The sequence below is a fragment of the Esox lucius genome, chromosome 18, assembly GCF_011004845.1.
Source record: "Esox lucius isolate fEsoLuc1 chromosome 18, fEsoLuc1.pri, whole genome shotgun sequence".
In the NCBI taxonomy this organism is placed as follows: Eukaryota; Metazoa; Chordata; class Actinopteri; order Esociformes; family Esocidae; genus Esox; species Esox lucius.
The window spans coordinates 23369865-23389938 of NC_047586.1; the positions used below are offsets into that span (position 1 = coordinate 23369865).

The 20074-nt window shown below is 42.5% G+C and overlaps 1 protein-coding gene across 3 annotated transcripts in view; it reads left to right on the forward strand.

Moving 5' to 3' along the window:
• The first annotated feature begins 17979 nt into the window (after positions 1-17979).
• Positions 17980-20074, forward strand: part of armc2 (armadillo repeat containing 2) — a 48568-nt gene continuing 46473 nt past the window's right edge. For 2 of the 3 annotated variants that reach the window (XR_002198180.2, XM_020056376.2), the window contains exons 1-4: positions 17980-18177; positions 18717-19000; positions 19077-19149; positions 19349-19520. Coding sequence is in view for 2 of the 3 variants with exons in the window: in XM_020056376.2 (XP_019911935.2) it covers positions 18786-19000; positions 19077-19149; positions 19349-19520 (460 nt within the window). In the remaining variant the exon portion in view is untranslated. The remainder of the gene's footprint in view (positions 18178-18716; positions 19001-19076; positions 19150-19348; positions 19521-20074) is intronic. The other variant, XM_010882159.3, reaches the window with a different exon arrangement.

The following is a 20074-nucleotide window of genomic DNA, read 5'->3' on the forward strand; positions in this document are numbered from 1 at the left end:
GCGATCGACCTCCATTTCCACCCCACCGGCGGAAATCCGAAACCCGAGGAAGGAGACGGCTCGCTGGAAAAACGCGCACTTCTCTGCTTTAGCGTACAGGCCATGCTCCAACAGCCGCTTCAGCACCCTGCGAACGAGAGACACATGCTCAGCACGCGTAGTGGAATACACGAGGATGTCGTCAATGTAAACCACAACTCCGCGCCCCAGCATGTCCCTAAACACGTCGTTCACAAAGGACTGAAACACTGCCGGGGCATTCATCAACCCATACGGCATCACCAGGTATTCGTAGTGACCCGTGGTGGTGCTGAAGGCGGTTTTCCACTCGTCTCCCTCTCGGATTCTCACCAAATTGTACGCACTCCGGAGGTCCAGTTTCGTGAAGAAGCGCGCCCCATGCATTGACTCAATATATTGGGAAATCAGGGGGATAGGATATGAGTACCGGATCGTCAGTTTGTTTAACGCCCTGTAGTCAATGCACGGACGCAAACCCCCATCCTTCTTCCTCACAAAAAAGAAACTCGAGGAGGCGGGCGAGGTGGAACGGCGGATCTGCCCCTGCCGCAGGGATTCGGCCACATAGGTCTCCATCGCTGCGGTTTCTGCCTGCGACAGGGGATACACATGACAATAAGGCGGCACAGCATCTCCCTTTAGGTCTATAGCACAATCCCCGGACCGATGTGGTGGCAAACGACTAGCCATGGTCTTCGAAAAGTCCAGCGCTAAATCGGCATATTCCGGGGGAATGTGCACTGCGAAGACACTGTCTGGACTTTCCACCGAGGTCGCACCAACGGAAACACCTAGACACCTCTCCTGACACCCCTGAGACCACCCTGTCAACACTCTCTGCGACCAGGAAATAGTTGGGTTGTGTCCCGACAACCATGGAAGACCCAGCACCACAGGGAAAGCAGGAGAGTGAATAACATGAAACTCAATCTGTTCGGTATGGGCGTGCTGTACGGTCATCGTGATAGGGACTGTGACGTGCTCAACGAGACCAGTGCCTAGTGGTTTGCTGTCTAAGCCCGTAATGGACCTAGGTTGAGACAATGGCACCAGCGGAATGCGCAGTTTCCGTGCGTAACCGCTGTCCATAAAATTCCCAGCTGCGCCTGAGTCTACGAGCGCCTTACACTGAGAGTTAGTAGGGAAATCAGGGAAGGCCACCAAAAGTGTCATGTGCTTCGCAGAGAGCCCTGACAGTGTGTGTGGTCTACTCACCTGACTCGGTGTAGTGGTGTCAGGCTTCCTCCGCTCGACCCTCTCTCGCTGGAAACAGTGGGAGGCAGAGTGTCCCTTCCTCCCACAAAAGGAACACTCCCTAGACCGCACCGTCTCCCTTCGTGCGGCGCCTCCCACTTCCATGGGTTCAGGTCCGGCGACGGGGTGTACCGGAGGGGGCTGATCATTCCCGGTGCGTACGCGGGTGGCTAGCAGATTGTCCAGCCGGATCGCCATGTCGACGAGCTGGTCGAAGGTCAACATGGCGTCCCGGCAAGCCAGCTCCCTACGGACGTCGGACCGTAAGTGGCACCGGAAATGATCAATAAGTGCCCTGTCGTTCCAGCCCGACCCCGCCGCCAGGGTCCTGAACTCCAGGGCGAAGGCCTGTACGCTCCTTGTCCCCTGCCTCAGGTGCACGAGACGCTCGCCGACCTCCCTGCCGTCGGGCGGGTGATCGAACACGGCCCGGAAGAGGCCGACGAACGCCCCGTAATGGGCCAACTCCGGCCCGTTAGTGGACCAAACGGAGTTGGCCCAGTCTAACGCCTTGCCCCTCAGGCAGGAGACAAGGGCCGAGACCTTCTCCCTATCCCCCGGGTGAGGGCTGAGGGAGGCGAAATATAGCTCCAACTGGAGCAAAAACCCAGAGCACTGGGCTGCGTCTCCGCTGAATCCCTGAGGAAGGCTCAGCTGAATGGTCCTTCTCTGCGACGGTGGAGACGATGGCAGGGGCACTTCGGCCGGGTTGAGTGTTGGTGGTGGTTGCTGCTCAGGTGGCAGCCTCGCCTCCAACCGCCGCATAGCCTGGACCATCTCGGTCATGGCCTCCCCCAGGGACGCAATCATGCTGCCATGGTGGTGGAGCAGGTCACTCCCCGCTGACTCCATGGTGGTGTGGTATTCTGTCACGGCTGGGTGTAGTGGAGTGTGTCAAGAACTTGGAGCCAAACGCAGGGAGGCGATAAACAAAACTGTATTCTCAAAAATATAATAATACAACAAAGGCACGCTATACACGGCGATAAAACGCTCAAACGAACGTGCCTCTCTCCACAATATAAAGACATAGAACAATACCACACAAAGACACCCAGAAACACAGGAACTAATATAGGCAACCTAATGAGGGAATGGACACCAGGTATGTGCAATAACAAGACAGGACAGTGCCGTGGGAGGAGGAGCGGCGTGGCTAGAGGACCGGCGACGACGCGCGCCGAATACCACGTCGGGGGGGATGGCGCGCGTCCTCCACGCGCGTCCTCGTTACACTAGTTGTGATTCTTGGATCAAATCAAAGGTTGTAAAAGTTGTCCACCCTAGGGTAGAATATTTTGAACTTGGAAAGTTGTTTCTATGATAATGTTCCAATTAAACTGTATTTTTCAAAGTTTGTAAAAGTGTATTATGTTTAGGTGTACTATTTTGATCAATTTAAAGGTTGTAAAAGTTGTCCAGCTTACTGGAGAATATATTGAACTTGGAATGAAGTTTCTAAGATATGTTTTGAAAAAAGTATTGCAATATAATGGTAATTATCAAAGTTTTAAAATGTGTATTAAATTTAGGTGTACTACTTCGATCATTTTAAAGGTTGTAAAACACAGGTTCCGTGGAGGGCCGGGTGTCTGCAGGTTTTGACTCTTACCTTGTAATTGATTGATTAATTAGGTCACTAATTGGTTAGTTTCTACCCTCACCTGGTTGTTTAGGTCTGAACTGGGAACCAATTTATAGAAAAAACAAAAGCCTGCAGACACTCGGCCCTCCGTGGAACCGGTTTGACACCACTGTTGTAAAAGATTAGTTGTGAGTAAACGAAAATGTTAGTCACGTTGCCTGAGAAACTAAACTGCAAGTATTAAAAGCATATACTCCAGTGATTCTGTTGCGTTAACCAGTTGCTTGTTTGCATGGCTGCGTTAGTTAGCCAAGTACTCAGTTAAATGTAGTTATATTTAGATGTAGCTATCAATATTGCTGCCACAATTTTATCTTTAGAAACAGATGTTCTGTATAAAGCAAGTTTGGCTAGCTAACAATAATAGTGCTATTTTGCCATGCTTTAGGTAAAGCAGGTTTGGCTAGCTAACACTAGTACTATTTTGCTATAATTTAGTTATGTATAGCAACTTTGGCTTGCTAACTAGTTATTCATCCGACATTAAATGCTAAGTAAATGTGTCAACGTGATTTTTCTTCAGATGAGTGAAAGGTGAAACAGGTGAAAACAGGGACAAGTGTCAGGCAAATTTAAAGTTGAATTAAAATATGTATTTACTTGAAACTGAATAACCTTATTGGGAGAAAATTATTATTTGTGTAGGGACAAGAGTCTTGATAGTGAGGGACAGAATGGTATAGAGAGTCAACAGGGGACATGGAAGAGGAGAGAGTAAACCATAGTAGAACAGAGGATAAGAGACAGCTGAGAGAAGAGATGGAGATAATGATTAAATAAAGATTACTTATATACAACGGCAGTGATATTGTGGCATACGTTTAAGGTTACTTGAAAGCAGGCATATGCCTATTTATTTTCAGTAGTCATGTACTTCAAGCTTATGTTATGCCCCCTTTCGCCCTTCAGCTTGAGTAGCCCTGTTGAATAGTAACATGTGGTGTCAATGCAGATGGAGTACACCAGCAGCTCATCAATCCTACAGTCATCTGAAACTGACTTGGACTCAAATGTAACTTCACCTGCTGCATCAGCTGACCCAGAGGCTGAGAACAGACATCCATTAGAACCTGCCATGTCTAATTACCAAAGACCTGTCCACCAAAAACAACCTAGGAGTCCCTCCAGGTACATCCTGCCGCGACTCCTCTTCATCCTCCTCGAGAGCACCAAAGACAATTAGGAAGAACAATGACACTACAGCTCGACTTAACCATCTGGATCAGTGCAGAAAAGAGGGACGAGAGACATGCCATGCGTTTGATGATGATATTGCAAGATTTTGTCACACCATAGGTGAACTGATAAAGGGACTAGCCAAGTTCAAAATCCATCCGTTTTTATTTGAAAAGAGGAAAGAAAGTGCTGAAGACACTGAATACACACCCCGATGTGGCTAAAGTAATCTTTTTCAAAGTGACTAAATAACTTTTGTTTGTGATTTGAGTCAAATTTTGCATATTTCATGGATGTTGACTTGAGTTATTTGATTCAATATTGTTTAATTTTATTTATTCTTTGATTTAAAATGCAGAGTGCAAGTTTGAACAAAATACTAGAGTGCACTTTCTCTGCATTTTAAATAAGATCTATGTAGTCTGCTCTCTTCCCTGTTGGCAATACTTTGTTACAATTGTACATACAAATATTTAACAAAATAGAGGTTTACTTTAAATGTGTATGTCCATAATTCACTGAGAGTTCAGTAGGCTAGCCCTCAGCACCGTATCCTGCCATGGCACATGAAAAACCTCATCAGGTCATTGCGGACTCCAGCAGCAGCCCGAGAGGCTCTCCCTGCATCAGCCAATGTGCCTCCCTCTGTGACTTGTCTTCTCCACTCCCTGGCTGTGCCTCGCCATTGTTCAAAAGAGTCTTTGAAACTAGGTGGTATACACTTTGTTGCAGGTGTGTTGGCAGCATCTGTATAGGCCAGAGAGTTGTGCAGTGCAGCACAGGCCGTCACAACATGTGTACATTTGTCTGGTAGGAATTCCGACTGTCTGCCTAGAATTCTCCACCTTGTGACCGTCATACCAAATGAGTTCTCAATCACACGTCGGGCCCGTGAATGTTGATAGTTGTAGATCCTCTTGCTTTTGTTCAGATTGGCACCTGGTAAAGCAGAATATACACTGAAATGTAAAATAACAAAAAACCCACTGACTAACTGCATTTTGTTGTACTGTACTTGTACTGTTCAATTACAATGTTGAATCTACTGTCAGTGAACAACTACAGTACAAAAAAAATGCAGTTTGCGTCTAACCAGAAGTGCAAATAGAGGACAAACTATTTACAAGTATTAAGTATATGTATGTACAAATAGTATGTACAGATGTGCAATTAATGCAAATGCACTACATATGGCAATTCTAAATGTGCAATTGAAGCAAATAGAAGGCAGAACATTTACGAGTATTAAGTATATAACCCTATTATTAATCTAATATCTGCTTGTGATTTAACCGTCCAAATATTTTCAGAATATCAATTAACAATTGCTTACTTTGAAAGGACTTCATCAGATTTACATGCAATGGAAAAGCGGAATCTCCAACGAAGACATGGGGATGGTGACTCCTATCCCAGGAAGGTTTGCAGGTGAAGGGATAGCAACTGTCCCCTGAAGAAGGATTGCGTTAAGTGGGTGGCTTGATGTATAATAAAGGGTATCAAGCGATGCAGAAGATTGTTGGAATGATTAGCTGACATGCTAAAATATTCGTCCATATTACGCATCTGCTGAACATGCACACTGTATTCTAGCTAGACAGCTATTATATTGTTTACCAACTATACAGTTACTTCTTCTGTGACGCCTTCCTTCTCTACAAGCGAACAAGCCAAGAATTTGCGAGACATCGCCACCTAGTGCAAAGAAATGTAATGGCTATCTACGCAACAAGGACGCACAACTATAAATGCTGAGCACGTCTGCTTACTGACGCACATGACATTAACAACGCAGACACACAGAAGTACAAATCAGGCTTTAGTTGAATGCGTTTTGTCCATACACGACACAACAACGAAAATGGTATTATAAGTTGTAAGTATTGAAATTATGACACCATGCTACTTAGCAATTTAAATGAAACATTATGTAGGTTTTTCATGTGTTTTTGTTGTTGCTGGGAAGAATTTCGTTTCCATCCATCAGCTAGATTGGACCTCGTGCTCTCCCAGTTAAAAACTTGATTTTGTATCGGTAGCTATTTGTTTGTTAGAATGCAACATCGTTTGCATCCATCAGCTAACTTTTTAGTAATGTTTTTTCTGGCCAGCAGTACAACATTCAAAAAGGGAATGGGAGTTTTATCCCACCCTTTTAGTCACAATCAATGTCCTGCATGCACCCTTTAGTCCAACAACAGGTGTGCAACAACTGTCCTAGCGTCATTACATACATAGCAATGAATCACTGTGACACATGTATTATGACAGATGAAAAACAATGTACACGTAAAGAATGAAGTTCATATTCAAGTGCAGATTTTTCTATGTGTTAAATGGCGTTATTTAACATGTTCCTTTTAAGACACTGCGTTCCATACGACTGGATGTTAGCTCGGAACTGCCCAGGCCTGTATATAGGACCGCATTGGACCTGCGTGAAGTTGGCTCCCTACCCAATGCAAAACTTCGACCAAATAGGCTCAGTCATTTGTGCTTCATTGGTGCTGGTTTGTGGCATAAAATTTTTTTTTTGTGCTGCTATCATGTTTTTAGATATTAAAGAATATTTTATAGATCATTAAGGTCACACAAGCACCCCAACGTGCTCCAGATTCACCCAAAATAAGCTTAATCATCTGTTCTCTGTTTGACCCGCTTTGTGCTGTTTAGAGTTTAATTTGTGCTGCTGCAGTGTTTTATATATTAAATATTAAATTTAGGGTGGTGATGTCACCAGACCCCAAACCTGCTCCGAATTTACTCAAAATAGCCTCAATAGTTTGTGCTCCGTTTGTTTTTGTAAACATTCTTGTTTACACACACCCACTTGCATGCTGTCATATGTAATTTAAGTGGCATTCAAACCCAGTTTAACATTTTCCGAATTGCAGATGGCATCGACATTGAGGAAAATGATTATGACAAACAAATATCAAATAAGATACACCAAAACACACTGGCTTTAACTCTCTTTGGTATGTTTGACTGAATATTTAGTACCATAAAAAAAATCCTTTACTGCCAGCCCTGTCGCTAACAGCAACAAAACCCTAACTTTAACCTCCAACCAAACCTACAGTAAATGTAAGACTGGTCAGCTGTTAAACCCTGAACTGCTCGAATGACCTCACATAGTGTGATGGTGCTTTCAGTTATCAGAGATATATCTACCAGTGTGTTGATCCTCGATTGGTAATGCTTTGCTAATGTGTAATTGAGGCAAGCTATCTGGCCAGTTTAGTTCTATCATGACCTCTGCATAACAAACTCACCGACATAAACGTGCCTCCACTCAACACTAATTGAAGTGGGTCTTGTGAGGATAGATCAGTGACAGAGAGACCCGCTAACTGAGCTGCTGTAAATGATACGTGTGTGTGTGAGACTGCTGTGGCTAGGTGATGTCATGGCTGTAATAGCACACAGGCAGAATGGTATAGTGTTCCTGTAGCACAGCTATTCATTGCTTTTGATTAAACTCATTACGGCAAATGACAGCACAGACCCACTCACTAGTAGCACATTAGCGTTTGCACGCCACATACATCCATTCAGAGCTTAATGTGTGTTTATAGTCTATTTTCTCCATGTGCTTCCTATGTCTATCGGTCTACTCAAAATGCGTTATTGGCTTGAAGTAACAATATAGATATTCACAAATTGTACATCGGAAATAATGATTCATTTGAAACATAACATTATTAATGCAGAGTGTCAACAAGACAATTAGTAGAATAATCAAGAGAAGGATAAATAAACAATGTTTGTCAGACACTGTCCATTATGCAGGCAGCACTCCTCTCTGCATTCTCCACCAAAGGGATGGGCAGCCTACTGACATCAGAGAGGTCTTTCAAACCTTAAAGTTTGGTCTCTTATTCAGAGAAATTACACTATTTGTATTTTTGAGATTTAGTCAGGAAATGCTGCTTAACCTCAGGTCCCTTTGTACTAGTCTATATCTGCTGCAAAGCTGTATTTCAACACCTGACTCACCAGTGATGATAAGTATGTGAAGAAGAGACAGAAATTGTATGTTGCAATGCACCCCCACCTACAGAATAAGCGTCACACAAGAGCCCCTACAGAACACCTCCCTGCTATTGGGACCTTGTCAGGGGAGAGCTTGAGGCCGAAGCTGAATACCAAGAAGCCAGAGGAGATGAGACGCGCAATACTGCCCAATTCTAGGGGTGCCAATAATTGTGGCACATGTTTTGGAGAAAAATATTTATAACATTTTTTACACTTTTTTTCAATTATTTTACTTCAAATAAAGGTTCAATTTTGGTGAGTATTTTTAAAGACAAAGAGAATAATCAATAGACACTCAGAAAGTACCACCTGAAAGCAGATCTGGAGTTTTTCTGAAAGCATCAGAACAATACAGCTGCGATGGGGGAAAAGGTTTGTTTTGGGACAAAACTTGAATCGCTGTGTGTGGCGCAAAACTTAACCTCAAACACAACTTCCCTACAGTTAAGTATGCTGGTGACAACATTAGGTTGTGGGGATTCTTATCAGCAGGGACTAGGCTTCTTGTTAAAATTGACAATGGATAGGGAATACTATTACAAACATATTAAAAGAGAACATGCTTCAGTCCACAAAAAACAAAGAACTGAACCTTTGGAAGAGCTGGACAGTGTCCCATCTGCATGTATCACAAATTCAGATTGATCAGAATAAGCAACATTTTCCTTTTCCTGAGGAGAGTGTCCTAAGTGAAGCACCACAACAAGAACAGCAGCAGACACACAAACACAGGGACCTGAGTTGCTTTGGCAGGTTGTTTATCACCTTTGCCCCTTTTCCTTTACAGCTGTTATTTTTGTTCCAAATTGCGATAATATGCTTTGCACTGCTTGAATGGCCAAATGTTTCTCTGTTCCTTGCCCTCTCTCCTTTCATTTCTATCAGATGAAAAAATAACTAAAGGTGACATTTTTCCTGTTTCTCTCTGTAGACATCTTTGTCAGGGAACACAAGGTGTTTAAAACAAAACAGGAAATGTGTGAATGAGGGATTGTTTAGGCAGAGAAAACCAACACACAGAAGAGGAGATGCTGGTTATCATTCTGCATTTTGGGCAAGCTGCAATCTGATCTTGTACGTGGAAACTGGAATGATCAAGACAAAGTACGCATAAGAGAATCAGGTGTATACAGGGTTCCTGTCATTCTCACAACCATCCTCAATGTCTGTTTCTCACCTCTCTCTGTCATTCTCACCACTCTTCTCCATCTCCCTTGGTTTCTCACCTCTCTCTCTTTCATTCTCCCTCTTCAACCTAACTAGTGTGATCACATAGACAGAGAGGCTGATGTTGCTTGAGAGAGAGGTGTTATAATCGCACTGGAAATAGAGATGGTGTCTTTCCAGCAGCCTCTCCCATCACCTTCTGTATTATCATGCCATCAGAACTACCAATATCCGCCTTTCTCACATTCTCATGTACAAACACACACTCACACACACAGACACACACACACACCTCCATTGCACTCTCAACAATCTATATAATGTATACCCAAGTCTGGTTGCAGCGTTTATGTGTATATAGCAGACACTTGCATTTAGTGTGTTTATACAGTGCCCTCTATAACTACTGGGACAGTTAAGTCAAAATTGCTATTTTTGCTGCACACTCAAGGCATATGTAAATAAGATTACTGTCCCAATACTTACGGAGGACAGTGCAAACATGCCAGTCAGACCTAGGGATTGCATGTTAGCCTGTATTATCTGCACTCAGTTTCTACGAGCGTGTATTAAAAGTAACCCGTCCTACTCTGTCCTTCCCAGTCCAACTGTGTGTGGAGGTTAGGAGGATTCAAGAGGCAGATCCAGGAGGTGGAGGGAGCGAGGGGGGATAGAGGAAGGGGGAGGGACCCAGAGAGGAGAGGGAAGGAAACGGAGCAGTAACGACACACATATAGGGGATAGGGGAAACAGAAAGAGGAGAAACTGTGAGAGAAAGAATGATAAAGATTGGAAGGAGGGGGGGGGGCCAAGCAAGGAAGGTGGAAGGATTGAGAGGGGTGAGGATGACACACCGCTCTGCTGCAGGAGACGATGTCTCGCACGCAGACACACCGTGAATGTCAAGGTTGTAGCACTCCGCACATCCTTCTCTCCATCGGTGGCCCCAGTATGGGTCAGCACATCAACAAAGGCAGTAAAACATTGCTCGGTTGGGGCCTGTGTGTGTGTGTGTGTGTGTAAGTGAATTATGACCTTCACTCACCATTAAAGCCACCAGGGAAAGCTCTTGCATATCTTCATTATGCTCTCTCTTCTTCTTTCACTCACTTCTCTGTGTGAGCAAATGCTGTCAGCTGTGTGATGAGATGGAGTCAAAGTAATCTTGTGTGAAGAATCTTCCTGTAGAGGTTTATGCGTGTGACATCTGAGAGGTGATATCAAGGAGGTTATGGGCTGAAGAATTATCTTACATGTCTCAAACGTGTGTGTTGCATCTCATTGCCCTCTTCAAACCCCCCCTTCTCACCATCTGCCTGCCAACTGTGTCCAGGGCTCCACCTGAGGCAATCTGCTTATATTCCCCTGATCTGGTCCTTAATGCACCAGTTACCTTGTTGTGGAGAGAAATCAAGGAATCACACACACACACTCATTGTCCATCAGTATGAAATACTGCCTCCAGGCTTCAGGAGTCTGTGTGGTGTGTGTGTGTGTGTTTGAAGGGATAGTAAAGTACATCAACATTAATCACCCTGAGATCATGACAGGATTAGAAAGATGAAGAGAGAGAGAAGAAAAGAGACAGAGAAAGAGAGAGAGAGACAAAGAAAAAAAGAGAACCTCTATCATTTAGGGGTAAGCAACAGAAGGCCCAGATGTGGCCAGCAGTGTGTCAATGATCATTGGATGGTGGACAATGAATCATGAGACCTGATGGGGAAAGAGTTTGAGAAGGAAACCGGAGGACCATCACGTTACCTCTAATCCAAGGGTGACACGAAGTGTGAGATATCAGCATGGAACGTGGAAACGTGGTGTTATTTTTAATTTCACTGCACCTCCCCTGTGTTAACGGGAATATTTAATATATACATGCACACACACACACACACTCACACTATCTGTTATACATACACTGAACAAAATTATAAACACAACACTTGTTTTTGCCCCCATTTATCATGAGCTGAACTCAAAGATCTAAGACTTTCTCTATGTACACAGAAGGCCTATTTCTCTCAAATATTGTTCACAAATCTGTGTTAGTGAGCACTTCTCCTATGCTGAGATAATCCATCCACCTCACAGGTGTAGCATATCAAGATTAAACAGCATGATTATTGCACAGGTGAGCCTTAGGCTGGCCACAATAAAAGGCCACTCTAAAATGTGCAGTTTCATCACATAGCAAGTTTTGAAGGAGCGTGCAATTGGCAAGCTGACTGCAGGAATGTCCACCACAGCTGTTGCCCGTGAATTGAATGTTCATTTCTCTACCATTAATGTGACCTATAACGTGAACAATTCAATTGAAAAACAAACTGAAATCTTTGAGGGGGAACAATACAATCATCTTTCTAACTTGAAGGTTTTGTGGCAAAATTGCCTGGTATTTGGAACTGTTCATAATTCCCTCCACCCTGACTAAGGCCCCGGTTCCAGCTGAAGAAAAACAACCCCAAAGCATGATGCTGCCACCACCATGCTTCACTGTGGATATGGTGTTCTTTGGGTGATGTTGTTCTTTGGGGCAGTGTTGTTTTTGCGCCAAACATACCTTTTGGAATTATGGCCAAAAAGTTCAACCTTGGTTTCATCAGACCATAACACATACTCCCACAAGCTTTTGGGGGACTTGATATTTGTTTTTGCAAACTTCAGCCGGGCTTGGATGTTGTTCTTTGTAAGAAAAGGCTTCCGTCTTGCTACCCTACCCCATAGCCCATGCATATGAAGAATACGGGAGATTGTTGTCACATGTAGCACACAGCCAGTACTTGCCAGAAATTCCTGCAGTTCCTTTAATGTCCTCTCTGCAGACCATGGCTTTTGCTTGGTTTGCGCTTGGACGTTCGACCAATTAGCACCTCTCTCGCGATTAGCGGTCATCGCATTCACACTGGCCTTTCTCATCAGCGAACCCTATGTCGAAGATGAGTTTCATGCACGAAAACATTTAAATAAAAATAGTAAAATAGTCAATATTGTGCACCAACAATATAAACTTATTGGGCTAGTTTTGAGCAGTTGAAGAAAAGTGTTTTTAAATTAAATGTCCCTAAAATCTTCTCCAAACATTTGCCCAACATCAATAATAACCAACAAAGAACATTTGAAAATAACTTTCTCCTGAGGTTTCCATGTAATATAACAATGTACCAGAAATGTTTTCAAAACATACTGCAACTAGAAAACTTTCAATCAGCACGACTGGAAGTTGTTATTGTTTTGCGCAAACACACCGTACATTTTTGGGGGGGTTTGCTGGGATATCCATGTACATTTCAACCTGTTGCTTTGTTTAATTTAGTGTGATCCAATGCTTGCCACTCTCTCTACCCTAAGGAGATGCTTGGCAAGAAGAACAAACTTCTCAGTATAAATTTCACCTTAATGCCTATCTTTCTTACATGAAGGAAAAAGAAGCTTAATGTGTCATAACACCATATCTGCGTTTGAACTGACACAAAGTCTTTGTATTTGCACAAATGGGGGGAGCTAGTATCTGAAGCCACACAGAGTGTTCTATTTAATATTTTATTGCTGACAATGGAAAACAACGGCATGAGGATGGCGGAGAGAATGAACAGTAGACTCGATTGTGAATTTAATGGAATCACCTTGGGTTGCACAACAGCTAAGTGAAGTGGAAAAACCAATGAAGACAAGGGCGGAGAGGTAAGTCACTCAAACATCTACATGCCGGCATGGATATATAGTAATGAGGCAGATGAACAAACATACACCCAACAATTCACACTGAAATGCAGTGTCCTACTATATCATTAGCACAGAAATGAAAGTAAATTACATTTTGTGTGTGTATCCGGTCGGCCAAATCTATTTTGAGGCCATCAAGCTGGCATCAGGACAGGCCAGGACATTCAACAGATCATAGTTTTGTCATTTCAAAACTGTGTGTGTGTGCATTACAATTCTCTGTTGAAATACCAGCCTTTGTTTGAAATTATGAACAGCCTTAGGATTTAAACAGCCACATTTCTGTATATTTCTCAGTATTCTCCACGACATGTAAAACATGGATTCAAAATTCCATTCCAACTAGTGTGTGTGCGTCAGAGCGTGTTATTTTCAAAGTGACTATTTCTGTGCATGTCTAATTACCTATTCATTCAGGTCAGGTTAGGAGTGCATTCGAGCTTCATTGTGGGAGTCTGAGTCAGACAGGGTAGGACCGCGTACAGACTGAAACCTAGTTCATATACCTTACTTTAAAAAAAATCCTAATCTTTCCCATATTTTAAAACAGGTGTAGATGGTTAAAAGATGCACTGGAATTTGATTGTGATAAAGATAGATGTAAATAAAGATCAGGTCATGCCCAGTGTATAGGAAGCAGGATAGGCTGCGTTCAGACAATCAGACCTATTCCAGTTGTTCTTCTGTCAAAGATTTTCATCCCTTTAGATACGAAGAAGATCTGATGTTTAATCCCCTAGGGACTAAGCTATTGTTTTTCACTACTTTTACATTTGGCCTTATAAACAATATGTAATGTTTATGGATTATCATGTATTTGGATCGTCATGTATTAAGATCTAAAAAATATCTGAATTTGGCTGCCTGTGGAAAGGCTGTCACTCCTTTACATTCCATTACATGTGACTTATACACTTTGTTGGAGTGTGTAGGTGACAGGAGTCAAATTGATATAACACAGCGTCATGCTTCTCCATAATGTGTGTGCATAAAAAAAAGCTACCGTGTATAACATGACTGTGTGTCAGGCAGTTATTTTCCATGCAGACAGACAGAGACAAATGATAAGATGTGGTCTGTCTGTAAAGTGTCTGCTTCATTTGAATACATGTGGACCATGTCAGTGACCACCTGCAATTGACTCCTACAGATGTGCTGCAGAAAGAAGAAAGAAGGCGACTAACAACATATTGTTTTAACCATGTTTGGAAATGTACAGGTTTAATGTATAAGTAACAAAGAAAGGCAGTAAAACAATGTTTATTTTGTACATCAAAGAGGGGTCATGGCTGGGCCAACCAAAGAAATTCAAAAAGAAATAATTTTGGCATCCACAACTCAAGCATTACACTTGGTTTCTCTGTCCCATTGTTCTTCTGTATCTATCTGTTTCTGTCTCCCACCAAAATGTTCAGACAGCCAAGGTTGACAAGGTAGAAAATGTGCTTCTGCTGTCAAAAACAGTCTGAAGTAAGCAAAGTTGGCTTCTTTTTTATCACCAGAAAAGTGCAGCGCACACTGTTCTGTTCTCCCTCTATGAGGCAACAATCTCCTAAAGACACATTTGAACTTGAAAGCTCTCAGATAAATACGCAAAGTCATGGATTTTCTACATCATTTTGATAGGCAAACCTGTAGCCTTTCTAGACAATGGATTGGATGTCAATGTGTCAAAGGGAGCTTGTGCTGTACAGGAGTTGAGGCCTAGACACATCCGTCATTAGCCAGCAGTGGTTTTCCGCCTTAAAGGGGAACAATAACACATTTAGAGTTTGCTGTACTACATGCATTTTAAGTAGTACTACTACGAGTAAGGACGGTGACATATCACAAGGTGTTGCTGTGCCACACTCTCAGTAAGTGAGATAGGTGCACACATTGACAGAGTCCAACACCAAGTCAAGTCTGTTTAAGCTACAAAGATCCATTTTCAATATTGACTTACCCTTTAATTGAAAATTGCCTTCACCGCAAATCTTTGTCACATGACAACAAGTAGTCTCATCACAGTGATATCTTGGTCAGACTGCTGCAGTGGGAAATGGATGCATTAAATAAGAGCTCAATGGACATTTAGAGATGCACCAATAATATAATAATATATTATATATAATAATAGCATCATTATATTATTATGCAATAATATAATAATGATAATAATGTTCAGATTCAGAAAGGAATGAACACCCAAATAAACATCATATTTACGGCAACAAAATGTGTGTACGGGTGTTATCTTGGAGGGCAATGAGAACATTCCCAAACAAAATGGCGCAGTGTACTTTCCATACACTTTTCCATAACAATTCCTTTGTTTGGGTTGAGTTCCAATCACCTCTTTACTGCATGTATATGTCGAAAGGTCCCAATAATTTGTATTGTCAAGATATCAGCAGGTTTCTACTGTACTCATCACAGCATGCCTGTAGGTTGCACTATTTGGGCAATTCTTTAAAATGAGTTTTATAGATAGAGAGAAGGAAAGACATCGGGATGGGGGGATGAAACGTGGGGGAAAAAAGTGAGGAAGACCCAGATGTGACCAGGGAATAATGACTGTAATGGCAGATGAGAGGTATAGAATGCATGAGAGACAGAAAAAGACAGAATGTGTAAGATGGCAATGAACAATAATTTGCTATAGAGAGAGACTGTACATTGGTCTTCTGGACGGAACAGTGAGAGAACCTTCATTTGTTTTCAGGAGTGAACAAAGTTTTAGGAAAGAGAGAGACCCTTCACTGGTGTTCAGGACTGAACAGTGATTGAGCAGCGAGAGAGACAGAGAAGCTTCTCTCCTTTAACCTCCATGTCAGCTGTGTGTTTCCTCCATCATACTGTGCTCTTGGCCGAAAGAAGAAGTAGCCGGTTGTCAAGGAGACCCACCAACTTTAAGGAGGACAAGAGCTCTCACGAATTAACCCATTTATTCCTCACTGTGACGACCAGTGATACTGGTGGCGTGTATCTTAGGTCCAAGCTGTTATATCTCAATGAATTCTGAATATGTGCTAGTGCTCGCAAACCATATCAATGATGTACAGTTTGACTCTCACAACCTTCCTTGCTCACAATAATGCCAACTGTCCTGGCAGTATGTTTCCCCCACCCTTAGTGACAATGAAACCACAGAGACCATCCTTCTCCCCCCATTGGCTGGGAAGCACCATGGTGATGCCCTCTGATTGGGTATGCCCAGCACACACTCTCAGCCAATCAGGCTCACTGTATCCATGAGACTGAAGCATGTAGGTCTATTTAAATCTAGCAAGAGAGACACAAATTTGCTCAGATGTACGTTTTTATTTTGAAAAAAAGGAAAAAGGAAGAAAAATGCAGGGAGAAAAGGTTTTGCAAGTGGATGAATGTTGGAAACCGAGACAAACCTGACCACTGCATAGTCGACCCATCTTCAGGGTTTATCTGACCCAGGGCAAAGCGTGAGTGGAATGAATGAAACCAGTGTACCAATGCATGCTGTACTCTTCTGTCCCAACACCCTGTGTTTGTTTATAAATATTGATAGATCTCCATCCCTCACTTGCTTCCCCCTAAATGAAGCTGTGGCAGTGAGTAAAGACCAAACAGTGAAATCGGATGGACAGGATGAACTAATGCCGGGAGTCTCTTTTCTCCTGTACAACAGTGTCGGGCGGTGGGGGTTGGGGGCACTGGGTATTGGTTGTTCATGCCACAGGAGTGTGGTATGAAAAATACGTATCGCAGAAGAGCAGGATTCAGAAGGAAAGACCCGGATGGAAAACCAATGTAAGTCCACGGCCATTTTGTGTTTGCATTTTTATTTTAACAACGTCATATTTTCGACGGTCCACAAAATGGTGGAAAAATGTTCAGCCACCAGGTTGGCGTAACGGTTGTTCAAGATTTCTTATCACTGAAATTAATCCAACAATATCCCTTAATGGTGACCAACATATACTGACTTTTGGAAGTATTGTTTATCATTATATCATTATATTTTCTACATTTCTATTGACTTAAATTAGAATACATACATGTATGACATTAAAATACCTGAAAGTCTCAACTGTGTCAACATTTTCAACAATAAAAAACTTTTACTCATCATTTGGTATGTCTACGTTGTTGCCATTTACATCATATAAAAACATTGGATTTCATGGTGTTAAATGAACAATAAATGCATAGTATTAAAATTGTACAGACCTAGAACAACTCTGTGTACCTTTAAGTGAGAGGAAACAAAGGCTGAAGTACTACATAGAGACCACCAATGCCAGGTAACCCTAAACATAACAACAATTAACAGAACAACAAAAACCGACTATTACAGCCATAGCAATGCAAGGTTCTTCTCTATAGTAAAACTTAACTGGCAATAAAAGGTGTAATAAAAAGGGTTAAGAAAAACATACAAATGACAATGCATATTTGACTTCTGACCATGTCTGTGGCAGACTGAGATTAAGTCTTTACATTCTTTATCTCTATTCCAATTCAAGCTGTACTAGTTCTCACTACTTAATGAGCTTAACTGTCAGCAGTGATTTTATGTGCCAGTGAGAAAGAGGAGATGAGTGATTCATTGGGACCAATACATTAATGCAGATTTTTTTTTATGTAGCCAGCGGGTGTAAAACATGGATCAGGGCACTTTAAACTCAGCTGAAAAGGACAGCTTTTACTATCTTAACAACAATTCCACGGATGATTCAATTTATAAATCAATTTTTATTCTGAGAAGGCTACTTTAATAACCAAAATATACTGTCCATTAAAGATCATTTTAAAATGAAGCACCTTGTGATTTACAAAAGAAAATAATGCCCAAAATCACCCCTGGAGTCCTTGGTAACAGTTTAGTGCAATGCAAAAATGAGAAACCTCTTTTTTGTCTGCAACTACTACAGTATTTGTTTCTTCGTTTGTCGTTTTATTCTGAGAAAAACCCTTTGACAGCAGTGATGGACTCACCTGGGCGAACTTCTTGACAAACTGACAGTGGGGCTCGTGCCCGAGACTCGACGACGTCATACATTCGTTTGTAGCTAGTTGGCTACCTCAGCAAACACTTTTGCATCATACTTGAAAAGCAATCCGTCTTCCTGTTTTTCAATAGGAATTATTGTCTCAAAATCGGGTAGTCATTTTACGGTGATCACCATTTGAAGGTACGTTTATTTTAGGACTTTTAATTCCTTCTTTCCAATGTCTGTTAGTATTTTTTTCCTAGCCAATTACGTTATTCAAAGCTTGCAATTGAATTAGGTTGTTTCCTGGCTAGCATGTATAGCATACATGGTTTTTGATACCTCGGTGTTTCGTTTTATATTCCAGTTCATGGTGAATATTCCCGGTAGAGCTTGTTAAAAAAATATTCAAAGTAATTCAAACATAAACATTTATGTTTCCGTGTATGTACACAGTTTTTGTTCTTTTTTGCTACTGCGGTTTGTTGTCACCAGTCAAGCGCTTACTAACTCCGCTGGTTTAGGTTACCATGGTGATTCGTCGAGGGCGCGCAGGCTGTGTTATTCACTACATGCCCCAGTTGCATGTCAGTTCACTGAAAGTTTTAAGTGCTTGCTTCCTTTACTCATACATTTGTGCTGTCTATTCAGATGTAAAAAAGACCCATATATATATTACCCATATAAAACCCATTTCGTTCGTGAATAATGAGTATATTTCCTCAATTCTTCCTTTCCAGTGAAATAATTCAGATAAAGTAGTTGTCCTGTGATCATCCCTGGTCTTGCTAGCAGCAACCCCTCACAAAATGTCCTCGATGGAGAGGAAACATCAGAAGAACACTCTTTTCTTTCTGAACCCCGACACCCGGAGGAAGACCAGTGCTGAGATAGTCACAGAAGCAAGGCGCTCGCTGAGAACCCTGCACACCCAGCGACCTTTCACCCCTAGAGACAACCACAGATATCTTTTTGGGGAGACCTCCTCTCGAACCCATGATGGTCGACCTCCCTCAACGTTCAGGTTAGGGATCTAGGTACAACCACGTCTGTGTTACATCTATTGTCTACTGAATAAATAAGTTATTTTCCTCTTTCAGCCTCTATGCTCGGAACTTTGAAACCCCAGACTCCAGACCGGGTTCTGGGACCCGCCTTTCCCCTCTGGAACATGTGAGTACTCTTAACTTAATATACTTGTGAAATCCTCACCCTTATAATGAGACGCATCAGTAAGTATTTTTTTGAACTTAAGAATATATTAATGGTTTCGGGAAAGCCTAAATGGATTATTCGGATGAAAACAACCCATACTACATGAGTTCATAGTTGTTTTTATGATGAAGTCGTTTTCGTTTTTGTGACCTACCAGAAGCCCCTGTTGGCAGTAGCTCAGGATGTGGACCCAGACCCTGTCAGCCCCAAGCCTCTCCCCAAACCCCCTTCTGATCCCCTAGAGCCAAAGACAGGGGTGGCCGGGGCCAGGGCTCGCCTTCTTAGAGTGGGCTCTTTGACAACACTCCCACCTGTGGCACGGCCAGAGGGTAAGGCGAGAGGAAGGGAAGAGATGGAGAAGAGAATGAAGAGGAGAGCAAGAAGAGAAAAAAATGGAGAGACAATGGGAACTGAAAGGGAGGGAGATAGCATAAGGTGGCTAAGAGACGGGAAAGAATAATTGCAAAGGAAAGAGATTATGTATAAAGAGAGAGGTAGATGTAAGGTTTATATGGGTGAGGGGGACAAAGAGGGATGGGAGAGGGATGGTCGATGGTTGCAAAAGTCAAAAGGACATATCTCACTCTGTGTCCTGCCAGTCTATTTTGTTATTAAATCATACACCGATCAGCCATAACATTATGACTAACTGCCTAATATTGTGTAGGTCCCCCTTTTGCCGCCAACACGGCCCTGACCCGTCGAGGCATGGACTCCACTAGACCTCTGAAGGTGGGCGGTGGTATCTGGCACCAAGATGTTAGCAGCAGATCCTTTAAGTCCTGTAAGTTGCGTGGTGGGGCCTCTATGGTTTCGGACTTGTTTGGCCAGCATATCCCACAGATTCACAATTAGATTGAGATCTGGGGAATTTCGAGGCCAA